Consider the following 12657-nt stretch of genomic DNA (forward strand, 5'->3'; position numbering starts at 1 on the left):
TCACAAGAGAGCTTGCTCCCCTTTTCTGCTCTGAAGATACAGTGAGAAGTCAATAGTCTATAACCCAGAAGAGGGCCTTCACCAGAACTTGACCACACTGGCACCCTGATCTCAGACTCCAGAACTGTGAGAAATAAATTTCTGCTGTTTATAAGCCACCCAGTCTATGGTTGTTTGTCATAGTAGCCTGAACAGGCAAAGACAGGCACTAATCCCTAAGACAGGACCCACCATATGTTCAAATTTCAACATATGAACTTTGGGGGGGCACAAACATTCATTCCATAAAACTTTTCTACATCCTTTACAAACATTAACTAATTTAATCCTCCTAACAACCCTATGAGGTGTTGGTACTATTATCTGCCCCACTGACAGAATGGGGAATGGAGACGCAGAGAGGTTAATTAACTTCTCCATAGTCACACAGCTACTAAGTGGCAGAGTTGGAATTTGAATCAGGGCAGCCTGGCTCCAGAATCTGTGCTCTTAATTGCCATGATTTGCTGTCTCTCTCTATTACATTCCTACATACTAGTGTTCCACAGGCTGCTATCTGTATGCTCTTGGCAAAAATCACTTAAATTCTTGGGAGCCTCAGTTTCCTCATCTGTGAAGTGGGAATGGTGCTACCCAACTCACAGGATCAAAAGAGACTGGGTAAAAGAAAGTGCCTTGGGAACTGCAAACCACTATACATATTAAGGGATGAGTATCCTCCCTCCATTCCCACACTCTAATTTTCACCCTCCAGACCTGCCCATCCAGAGAGGGCCACCCCTGCCCCCTGCCCATGTCCATGCAGAATCAAACAGCTCCACATCCATTTGGCTTCGGTGGAAAAAACCAGACTTCACCACAGTCAAGATTGTCAACTACACAGTGCGCTTCAGCCCCTGGGGGCTCAGGAATGCCTCCCTGGTCACCTATTACACCAGGTGGGAAGAGGGGGCTGATGCTGTGAATGGGGAGGAAGAGCAGACAGTGGGGAAGAAGGCAGCAGGTGGTGATGAGGAGAGGGGACCTGGGGGTTCAGGGACATTTCATGACTCATGTGTTAAACTGGGGGCACATTGAGGGTCTGATGACCAGATGGTGACAGATGGAAAAGGGGAGTCCATCCAGTCCCATCCCCTCACAGGAGAGCCTTGTACTCAACCCTAGGAAACGTCACTCAGGACAGACCTATTTCTTCAACTTCACGTGATGGGGAAGAGACAGCCCAGCTGCTGTCCTGAGAGGTCCCCAGTTAGATGGGGAGACAGAGACCCTGACCTGGGGAGCTGTTTGTTTGGCAGAGGAAACAAAGCATAAAAAGAAATAGATATATACAGTTGCAGCTGAAATAAAATTAAGTCAAGGAAAAGAAGCATCAGAGATGGTCCCTTGGGTAGAGAATGATGTGGATTAATCCAGGAATGTTTCCTGGAAGAGGGGCCTGGCTTGGGGATTGGACATGGAGCCCGATACATACATACAGTACATCCAGACCTCTCTGCAGGTCCTCTGGATGGTGTTAGTGGCCCCCATGGGGCTGGGGTAGGGGAGTAGATTTGGAGGGGCCTGCCCTGCTAGGGGGGTGTGTCTGAGAGCCCTGGTCACGTTTCTTGCCTTGGCAGCTCTGGAGAAGACATCCTCATTGGCGGGCTGAAGCCATTCACCAAATACGAGTTTGCGGTACAGTCCCACGGCGTGGACATGGACGGGCCTTTCGGCTCCGTAGTGGAGCGCTCCACCCTGCCTGACCGTGAGTGGCCCCCAGTCCATCTTTCAGGGAACTCCTTCTTGCCCCAGCACCCCTCTTGTGAAGCGCCCCTCAGAACCCCATGAGTGTCCGTCATTTGCTCTGCATCTCTGTAGGCAGTCCTGTGCTGGTCTTAACCATATTTACTCACAGATATCATAACATAAGATTTAGAGGAGTGGTTTCTTTTAAGAGGCTGTGGGAAGACCTCAGCGAGCTGTGAGGGGGGCCAGGTCTGGAGGCAGGCATCCTGGGTTCTGCGTTTGGGTCCCCGACATCCCCCTGACACACACAGAGACTTAGGCAGTCCCCTTCCCCACGAAGGGCCTGTGGGTCCTCATCTGTCAAAAGAGAGGATGGGACCATTCGCTTTGCAGGTCTGTGACTCTGGAACCCTCTGGAAATGCATCTGAAGACAAGTGGATTTTTGTTCTCACAGCAGAGGCTCTTTGGTGCTTCCAGTCCTAAGACTGCTCACCTTTCTATTGACAGACCTTTGTCCCTGATCTGAAATAGGAAGACACGTGTAGGGTAGGGTGGGGAGGCCCTCTACCCTCATGGATTCACTTTTTAAAAAACTGCTTACAGGTTGTTTCTCACCCACCCATGACTTCAGTTCTTATGGTCTTAAACTGTGTGCGGAGTTTAGGGAGACCCCGGTGTTTTCTCCAAGGAGACTCTATGATATTGGATCCCCAGCACAACTGACCAGGCTACAGAGGGGGGAATGTTTTCTCCTTTCGCAGATGGGGAGACGAGCCTGAGAAGCAGAAAGTCACCTAGGATCAAGGAGGGTTCTGGCAGCCCATGGCGCTGTGGCTCTGTTATGCCTTAGAGCCCTGGGTCCCCATCCCACCCTCTGTTGGGCCTCGAAAACCTGAGCCCCCAAATCTCTGTCCCTTCCCAACACACCAGCCACCTTGTGTCCCTCCTTCTTCCCCTTCCTCATTCACTCCCGCCCCCCAGGATCAACTTCTTCTCTGGAAAAAAAAAACACAAAGCCTTTCAAGGTGTTGCTTCTCCCACTGCGGTTCCCCTGACCCTGAGGACTCATGCCAGGGGCAGGCGTAGACAGAGGCTACACAGGGCATCAACCAACTTTACTTGAAGATTTCAGGTGGCAAGGGGAGTTAGGAACTTTAAATGATAAAATATTTCAAACACTCTTTTTATATTAAATGTTACCACGGAATAGATGAATTTAAAAGAAAAGGTAAGCTTTCCGAAAACTTCTGAGCTCTGCCCCTAGGTCCCTAGAATACCAGACAGTGTCTTCAACCCTTGGAAGTATTTGGGTGTGGAAGTTTGAGGAGCTCTGCTCCAAGGAGTGGAAAAGAGTTTCTGAGAGGGGACGAATGGTGGTGAAGCCCCTTCCTCAACTGTATTCCAGAAATTCCCCAGTGAGAGACCAGACCTCATTCTGCTTTGTGGTTTGTGGTTTGTTCCAGTGAAGGAGGAAGCAGGGAGGCTATGTCCTCATGCCCTGGCTCCCAGCTGCCCCCAGAGCTGGGGCTCTCAGTGACCCTGCCTCTCCCCGTCTCCCCTCCTGACCCCCAGGGCCCTCCACGCCCCCATCCGACCTGCGCCTGAGGCCCCTGACGCCATCCACCGTTCGGCTGCACTGGTGCCCCCCCTCGGAGCCCAACGGCGAGATTGTGGAGTATCTGATTCTCTACAGCAACAACCGTACCCAGCCTGAGCACCAGTGGACCCTGCTCACCACCGAGGGTGAGGGCTCGCGCCCCAGGGCATCTGAGCAAGAGTTTCCCCACCCTCTCCCCACTTTCCAGCCTCCCCAGTGGCTGGTTAGTAGTGAGCTCGCCGCTGAGGTTTGTTCTAGGAGGAGCAGGCAGAAGCTACCGCCTGAGGGGGAGAAGCAGATTCTCTCAGGGCCACTTCCCAGCCCATCCCTGCAGCCCACCCCGACCCAGTTCACCAACCCTGCTCTCCCTGCCTTCCCCACGCCCCCCCCCCCCCGCAGGAAACATCTTCAGTGCTGAGGTCCACGGCCTCGAGAGCGACACTAGGTACTTCTTCAAGATGGGGGCGCGCACGGAGGTGGGGCCTGGGCCCTTCTCTGGCCTGCAGGATGTGATTACTCTCCAGGAAAAGCTCTCAGGTAAGAGGCAGGAAGGCAGGAAGGGGTGGGGTCCATCCTGGGGCAGCCCAAGCTCTCTAGAGCCCCCCCACGCAGTTGACTTCTAACCCTCAAGCCATCTCTTCCAAGGTCCTGCCTCTGGGCATGACTACACTTTCATTGTTTTGGACAAGTGCCCTCTTCATCTGGTGTGGAGAGGACAAATTTGAAGGGAAGATGGGTGTGGTTCGGTGGTGATTCATTTGAGAGGTTAGATTTGCGGGAGACTGGCTTGGTTTCTTTGGGAGATTGCTTTGATTGAAGGACTGGCTTGGAAAGGTGACGAGATTTATGGGGTGGAGGTCTTGGGCAATGGGACTGGCTATGTAATCTGCAGGGCCCGGTGTGAAAGGAAAATGTGGGGTCCCTTATTTAAAAACGGGGAAGAATTTCCAGATGGTGACAGCAGAGCATTAAACCAAGGCCAGAGCCCTTCTAAGCATGGGCCACATGCCCCTGCAGGTGTTGCACACCTGCAAAACCAGCCCTGTTAGGCAGGCAAGAGGTGTGTTTCACTGAAAGGCCAGGCTGATGGGGAGGAACCACAACTTCTGGATGCCCAGTGAGAGAGAGGTAGTGGTGGTCTCTGTGAGTCCATGGGGCCCTCCTGTCCTTGCCTGAGAAGATTTCACGTGTCCAAAGGGTGAGACTCAGGCCAGGGGTCTCTGGAGGAAGCCGCAAGTCCTGGTCTATGAACCCTGGGTTCTCTCCTGTCCTCCACCTGTTCTGTTCCCTCCCTCTCCCCCGCCAGACTCTTTGGACGTGCACTCTGTCACGGGCATCATCGTGGGCGTCTGCCTGGGCCTCCTCTGCCTCCTGGCCTGCATGTGCGCTGGCCTGCGCCGTGGCCCCCACCGGTGGGTGAAGGAACCAGTCTGACCGCAAAGAGGAGAGGTTTCCAGAAGGGCTGCAGAGATGAGGGAGCAGGGAAAGTGGCCATGATTTGCTCTGGGCACTCCCAGCAGCCCCATTAAAGTTGACTCTGGGATGAAGGGGTTGGGAGTGATGACCTCATGAGAGTAGGGGGTGGGTTTAGGGAAGCCCCCCAGCATATCCCCTCAGCAAGGGCAGGCGTAGGTAGAGCTGCCTCTCTGCCGCTTCCTTGGTAGCTGAGAGCATCTTGCAAAGAGGGACCCCAACTCTCCAGATGCCTGGAGCCAAGGGAGGAAGGACCCCAGTGTAGTGTCGCAGCTGTTTTGAACAATCACAGAATTTCTTATTCATTGCACAGACCGGGAAATTAAGTCTCAGAGATGTGTAGGAACCTGCCCAGGGATACAGGCTGGACTAGATACCAGTCCCACGCCCACCCCTCTCTTTGACCACTGTGCTGTCCCCCATGTTCCCTTCCAGGGAAGCCCTCCCGGGCCTGTCCTCCACGGCCACTGCTGGGAACCCCACGCTGTACTCCCGAGCCCGCCTTGCCCCCCCCAGCCCCCCGGCTGCCCATGAACTGGAGTCCCTTGTGCACCCCCGTCCCCAGGATTGGTCCCCACCACCCTCAGACATCGAGGACAGGGCTGAAGTGCACAGCCTTATGGGTGGTGGCGGTCCTGACTGCCGGGGTCACTCCAAGAGAAAGGTGAGCCTGGGTAGGTCCAAGCCCCACACTGTGGCTCATGCCCAAATAGGACACCAGGGGGCGCGAGAGCGCAATGTGTGACCCCGTGAGAGAGCCCCTTCCCTCCTCCCCCCTCCCCTTCCTGGGCCAGCTGCAGAAGAAAAGGCACACTCTCCCTCCTCCTTGAAAGGGTTGGGAGGGCAGGGAAGCAGATGGGCCTCCATCCCTGGCAGAATAGGTCAGCCTGGTTCTCAGGAAGGAGGGGAGGGCCCCTGATGGGCTGTTTGCGGTTGATTCGGGGTGGCCAGAACACCCAGATCCCTCCTCATCCTGGGAGCTGGGGAGACCTCTAAGACCCGGCTCTCCCCAGTATGGGGAAAAGAGGCTGGTCAGTTTGGAGGTGGTCAAGTGGGACCGGGATCCGGATAAGGTGGGCCCACACAGGGCAGATCCCCTCCATCCTAGCCGTGGTGGCTCATCCTGCATTCTCTGACCAGCCAGCGCAAACCCCTGAGTCTTTCCTCATCCTTTCCCTGCCTCTGTGGTGAAGGAGACCCTGCCTGGCTCAGAAACCTCTGGGCTTTTCTGCAGGAGGATCTTTCTATCCTCAAATTCACCCCCAGACTCTCAGCCCATTCTGTGCTCCTCCCTACAGCCTTGGGGAGGGAGGTAGCAAGGGGGCCAAGAGAGTCCGTGGAGGGAGCTCCATCCACTTCCCTCTCATACTTCACAGTCAAGCTCTCAATGCTCCCACTTCTCTTCCTGTGCAGATCTCCTGGGCTCAGCACGGTGGGCCGAGCTGGGCAGGTTCCTGGGCAGGCTGTGAGCTGCCCCAGGCAGGCCCCATGCCCTCTCTGACCCGGGCCCTGCTGCCCCCTGCTGGAACCGGGCAGACGCTGTTGCTGCAGGCTCTGGTGTATGACGCCATAAAGGTCAGTGTCCTGGGAGGAACGGGGAGGGAAGGAGAGGAGGGTCCCCGCGTTTGTGCAGAGCAAGTAGTGAATCCTCTGGAGAGCCCTGGTGGTAACTTCCCTGGGGCTAAAAGTCTAGCCAGCAGATCCGTGGAGCCTCTAAAGGTGAGTGGATGGAGGGCAGGCCAGTTTGGGAGAACCTGTATTTCTCTGGGCTGGGGACAATCCCTCCTCTACCTAGACCTAAGTGGGCCACAGCAGAATTACATGGATCTGACGGTGCACCCGGCCTGAGTGCACTCAGCCCTTCCTCCTATTCACTGAGGCCCTGACTGAATCTGGTACCTCTGGAACTCCTCAGCAAGGGCAAATGCGTAGTATTTCCCTGCCTTCCCATGGATCTGATCATCATCTCTTTTAGGACAGTCACTGTTCTTCCTTTACCAACTCCCATGTAATATATAACGGGCTCTGGGCTGGGGGTCAGTCTCTCTCCATCCCAAGAATGATGGTCATTCTTCTGATGGTCACTCTCAGTGATGGTTTTGTGTCCTCCTCTCTGACCAGGGCAATGGGAGGAAGAAGCCGCCCCCAGCCTGCAGGAACCAGGTGGAGGCCGAAGTCATTGTCCACTCTGACTTCAGTGCATCCAAAGGGAACCCTGACCTCCACCTCCAAGACCTGGAACCTGAGGATCCGCTGCCTTCAGAGGCTGCTGACCTCACTTTGGGTGTTATGGATCTCAGGCAAGGGGCAGACTGGCTGGACAGGGAGCTGGGAGGGTGTGAGCAGGCAAGCCCTGGGCCAGACAGACTTACCTGCCTGCCAGAGGCAGCCAGTGCCTCTTGCCCCTACCCGGACCTCCAGCCCAGTGAGGCTCTGGAGGAGGCCCCAGGGAACAGCTGCCAGCCAAAGGCCCCCTGCCCTCCAGCAGCCAGCCCAGGCCTGCCCAGAGCCCCAGTCTCCTCCTCTGCTTAGCTCCCTCGAGGGCACAGTTTAGGGCAGGCTGGTATGGATCATGGGACATGACACGTGTGGCCACACATGTACACGTGTCTGCCTGCAGGTACTGACCGTCATCAAGCCATTTGGAGCCTCCTAGGGTGCCTTGGCTCAGGGGAGAGGAAGAAGTGGATTATTCACTCTTCCCCACCCATGCTCTGTGACACGTGTGGTAGGCGAGAGACACGTGAAGCACAGCTATACGCGCTGTACACGTGTGAAGCGCATGTGCGTGTGCTGGTTGGTGAGCTGGGAAACCTTGGCCCGGGCAGTCACTACGGCCTACTCCGTCCTCCAGGTCAGGACAGTGCCCCAGCGTGGTCCGTCCCCAGCCCTGTGGGCCCCCACCTCTGTCACCCAGCCTTTTATTACACACTCTGAGAGTGTCTCCAATGCCCTGTCTGACAGAGACAGCCCCAGCCCACTTCCTGTCTGGCTGGGCTGAGTGCAAGCAGGCTCTGAATGCCTAACGCTTTAGCTGCATCACCTCTGCCATGTCCCCGGTGCCCAAATTGAGAGGGTGACTCTGGCTCCCCTCAGAGCAACTCTGCATCTAGTGTTGTAATTGGGGAAGTGCCTAGTTTTGAAAATCTGCTTTCTCTTGCTCTCCCCTCCTTCCTCCCCGCTCACTCCTCTAGTGTCTGTCTCCCAGTCCCCCTGCTTTCCCAATCCTAGTGCCCTTCTCTTCCTCCCTGATACCCCTTCCTTTCCTCTCTGCCCTTTCTCTGTCTCCTCTTTCTGTCTGTCTCTGCTGTCTCTCCCACCTCTCCCACACTGTGTCATGTGGTTCTCCTGCCTGGGTTCAATCTCTGCATCCTTCCCTAACAACATGACTACCTCATGTCTGTTCAAGGCCAGAGCGTGACTCCTGTGTCTGCCATCCACTTCAGCCGTCATCCTCCCACCCCCTTCCCATCTGTGCCTCCGTAGGCCCCTTCCCCAGGCAAACTGCCTACCCCCAGTGCAGGTTTGGAAAAGACCTTTCAGCTTCCCTTGCATCTTTCTGCCTGTGATTGAGATCGGAGGGTTCTCCTTGGAGGGGATAAATGCAAGTCATACAAGGGGGGTTTTGAGACAAGGAAAGGGGAACACAACCCAGAAGCTTGGGGTAAAATTACTCCCTCCCTTCTAGGCAGGCAGGCAGATTTGCTGGATGGAGGGGTTTGGGGACCTTCCTTCCCAGTTGAGACTAGAAGGGTAGAAGGGGATGGAAATTAGGGGCTCCATGGCCCCACCGCTTCCCACTCTGTGCACCTTGAACATGAGCTGACGGCATGGAGGTGGAAGGAATCTCATCCTCTTGCGGTGCTGGAAGGGAGGGCTTCACACAGGACAAGGGTGATGGGCTCATTTCATTTTGTCTTTTCTTTAAATTCAATCCTGAAGTCATTTTCTGTTGACCCACCACACAGGGACAAGCTTGACTTCTGTTTCCTGTGGAGAGAAAACAAGGTCATTTATTTGATTTTGCACCTCAGCCTCTCATAGGAGCATCGAGTATGCGGTCTTTTCTCCCTGCATTCATCTTTTCTAACTGAGCAGCACATCAAGGGTTAACTCTGGCTTCTGGGCCAAATTAGAAATAACCAGTCTATCTTTCCTTTTTTTTTTTTAAATGGTGAAATGTCTCTCAGCGGAGTTGCAGCTTTCTCAGCCCCTTTCAGCATCTGTGTTTATTACACTCGGGTGTCACTCACGTTTGACATCCGCACCTACATTTCCTCCTCCTCCCCCCTCCTTCAGGCAGCCTATGATAACACTAAAGATTATTAATGTTGGTTTTGTATCTCGTTAGGACAGAATTGTCACTTGTACTGTTTCTGTAGCATTCAGCGTTGCTGTGGCTAACACTACTGTATATGTTTCATCACTGCTCTGAAGGTCAAAAGCCTCATTTTATTTTGCTGGTTTGATTTTTTTATTTTCTAAAGGAAAAAAAAAAAAAACAAAAACTGCCCTGAATTAAATGGCTGTTCTAACAGTAGGCTCTTAGCATTACAGCACATAGTCATTTTTCATGTTCTTGTTTAACAGGCAGTGAGGTTCTGGTTTAAATTAAATAGCTGCAAATGAGACAATTTATAACCCATTAGGTTGGGTGGAAAATTGTTTCTCAAAAGCAAATAAGTAATAAATCTGGTATCTGCCTATAACTCACAGTTGATAAGAAAGTGGCCATTACTCACTAGCATTATATATGATTTGGTCTCTGGGTAATTTGGAAGTGTTAGGTTTGTGTCTTTGCAACAGTATTTTTATTAGAAAAGAGTCCATTGGCCTTTTACAGGGTATTAATCCCTTTGTCATCTACCATCGATGCCTTACGGTTTTTGAGTCTCATTTAAAAACCTTTTCTTGATGCATGACAAGTGTAATCGGTACCTGCTCATTTATTTGTCTGTAGTTTTGCTGTATTATTTAATTATTTTTCCAGTGTTTTTTTCTCCTTACAAGTATGATATTCTTTAGTGTTAAGCCAAGGCATTGATCATGTATCTGTCCCTATAATGAGTTAATAAACTATTTTCCAAAAATGTTCTCTTTTGGAACCAAATGACTAGAATTTCCTCAGCCTTTCTGCACGAGAGAATGTATTTCCTACCAGGATGGGAAATGTTGGTTTTTGAGGGAAAGAGCAGGTGGTTATAAGAAAGAACTGATCTATCTCTGAAAAAAAGGTAACCCTTGTACATTGCTGATGGGAATGTAAATTGGTACAGCCACTGTGGAAATCAGTATGGAGGTTTCTCACAAAACTAAAAATAGAACTACCGTATGACCCAGCAATCCCACTCCTGGGTATATATCAAAACAAAAACAAAAACGCTAATGTGAAAAGATACATGCACCCTAGCGTTCATAGCAGCATTATTTACGATTGCCAAGATACGGAAGCAACCTAAGTGTTTCATCAACAGAGGAATGGGTAAAGAAGATGCAGTAAATATATACAATGGAATACTACTCAGCCATAAAAGAGAATGAAATTCTGCCATTTGCAGCAACATGGATGGACTTGGAGGGTATCATGCTAAGTGAAATAAGTCAGGGAAAGACAAATACTGTATGATATCACTTATATGTGGAATCTAAAAAATAAACAAATGAATATAACAAAACAGAAACAGACCCATTAGACATAGAGAGTAAACTAGAGGTTACCAGTGGGGAGAGGAAGCGGAAGGGGCAAGATAGGGGTAGGGGGTTAACAGGTACTAACTTCTAGGCATAAAATAAATAAGCTACAAGGATATATTGTGCAACACAGGGAATACAGTTATTTTATAACTATAAATGGAGTATAACCTTTAAAAATTATGAATCACTGTATTGTACACCTGTAACATATAATATTGTACATCAAGTATACTTCAGTAAAATAAAATTTTAAAAGAGAACAGGTTACTCAGAATCCTAGGATAGGAACCCTCCCCGCCAAAAAAACAAAAACAAAAACAAAAACGAACTGAACCATCTCCCTCCCTCAACAGGCACTTCAGAAAAGCACCTAAACTTAGGAAAGATGCTTTCTTTGATGACACTCTTTTAGGCTCTTCGGGGACCTCTTTCCATCTGGACACACATTTTTTAACTTTCTTGGGTGCAAGGGAGGAGTGAACCACCAACTCCAGAGATTTGGGCTCAACAACTCTTCTTTGTTAACTCTGGTCTCCAAAATTGCCCATGCCTGCATGTTCACACATGTGGGCACTGTGCCTACAAGCTCAGAGACCCATACATGCACTCTCACCTTCACGAACACCCTTGTGTCCATTAACTCAAACCTAAGCACAAAAGTCACACAGCAAACTCCACACTTACACCCCACACACATCTCAGGATCACAGTTGGCAGCTACTCTGTTAAGATCTTTACGGTGCCTTGAGTGTGGTTGCTTTTCTACTGCAGGGAACCAAGAGCCAGAGGCTGCCCTGCCCAGGACCACCCCCAAAGTGGCTAGTGAGCTAGCCCCAAGTTAATTGACAGATCATAGGGAGAGATACTGCACATTTTGCATGCAGGAGAATAGCCATTATTTGCATATCACTCTCAGAGCAAGCGTTGTGATAAAGAAGAATTAAACACTTGTCAAAATGAATTTAAAATGACAGCATCCCAGGACACCAATTTGACCTCTCCTGAGTCTAGGACAAGCCAAGAAGGGGTTGTTGAGAATTCAAGCCCTGCAGGAGGGAGTTCCAGGACTTTGGGCCCACGGGAGGGCCCCCCCCTCCTCTCCCTTTCCTATGGCCAATAGAAGCTCATCATTCCTGCCCTTCCTCATAATGAGATTGGTTTGGAGCTTCGGTGTGTGCCCGACCCTGAATTTCTCCATTGCCTCCTACTGGTCTCTCGTGTGTCTCAAGTCCTGCCTCTCAAGCTCACCTTCCAGTTGCTACTACAGAGTAAGGAGTCCCTGGGCTGCACAAACCCCATCACTAGTAAACGTATCTGATCTCTGGAGGACTTTTCTTTACTCATCTGCACCAAAGTTAGTTTTATATATGGTTAACATTCCTGCTCCAAGATTCCGGAGTTGGTATGGAAAGAGATGTAATTACTCCTCTGCCAGACCAGTCCAATGCCAATAGCTGAGTGAGGCAGAGACTACTCTCTTTAAGCCTCCTGCTCCTTGAATTTAGTAGATGCTCAGTAATTTTGATGGACTAGCACATCATGCTGGACTCAACAGAAGATCATTTAATAGTGAGTGGGCACGACTGAAGATCTCTGAGGGCGAGCATGGGGATGTATCTCCTAAGAGGCATGCCTATCTTCCGTAACACTTCTTACCCGAGGCTGATGCTGTCTCCTTTTATGTTCTCTGACATGAAACCTTGAGTCTTCTTTGTGGCATAGAAATGTAACTGGAAATTTTAACTTTCAATATGCTTTCCCAGTTACCAGGCTATTTGTCATGACCTGTGTCCTTTAAATTTCCCTGTGAGTGAGCAGGGGAGATATGATTATCTTTCAGATGCGTTCCAAGAGTGACTGCCTGGGTTTGCGGGGCTAAACAGCGGGCAGAACATCGGAACCGGGTCACTTTAGTGTTCTCATTGTCCTGTTGGTTCCGCTCTCCCAGGGCCCGGGATGAAGCTGCCTTCCCACTTCTCCTACCTCTATCCACCCAAGCGCCAGAACTCTTCAGTCTGAAGAGGCCAGTCTTGCAGCTAAACGTCCTAGCCTTTGGCTGGAAGGACCGGAAACCAAAGGAAAACCGAATCTTTGACAACTTTGTGCAGCTTTTAGGGAATTATCTCGACAATATAGACTTGGACACGGTGCAGGAGGGCGCAGC

At 51.2% G+C, this 12657-nt stretch overlaps 1 protein-coding gene across 7 annotated transcripts in view; it reads left to right on the forward strand.

The window, feature by feature from the left end:
* IGDCC4 (immunoglobulin superfamily DCC subclass member 4) overlaps positions 1 to 9853 on the forward strand; it is a 37868-nt gene extending 28015 nt beyond the window's left edge. For 6 of the 7 annotated variants that reach the window (XM_059913000.1, XM_059913001.1, XM_059912997.1 and 3 more), the window contains 8 exons: positions 755 to 938; positions 1620 to 1747; positions 3302 to 3472; positions 3726 to 3863; positions 4633 to 4738; positions 5235 to 5463; positions 6213 to 6374; positions 6921 to 9853. In XM_059913000.1, coding sequence (XP_059768983.1) covers positions 755 to 938; positions 1620 to 1747; positions 3302 to 3472; positions 3726 to 3863; positions 4633 to 4738; positions 5235 to 5463; positions 6213 to 6374; positions 6921 to 7331 — 1529 coding nt within the window. In that variant the 3' untranslated portion in view covers positions 7332 to 9853. The remainder of the gene's footprint in view (positions 1 to 754; positions 939 to 1619; positions 1748 to 3301; positions 3473 to 3725; positions 3864 to 4632; positions 4739 to 5234; positions 5464 to 6212; positions 6375 to 6920) is intronic. The other variant, XM_059913003.1, reaches the window with a different exon arrangement.
* The last annotated feature ends 2804 nt before the right edge of the window (positions 9854 to 12657 follow it).

Source organism: Balaenoptera ricei, chromosome 2 (genome assembly GCF_028023285.1).
Source record: "Balaenoptera ricei isolate mBalRic1 chromosome 2, mBalRic1.hap2, whole genome shotgun sequence".
NCBI classification, from domain to species: Eukaryota; Metazoa; Chordata; class Mammalia; order Artiodactyla; family Balaenopteridae; genus Balaenoptera; species Balaenoptera ricei.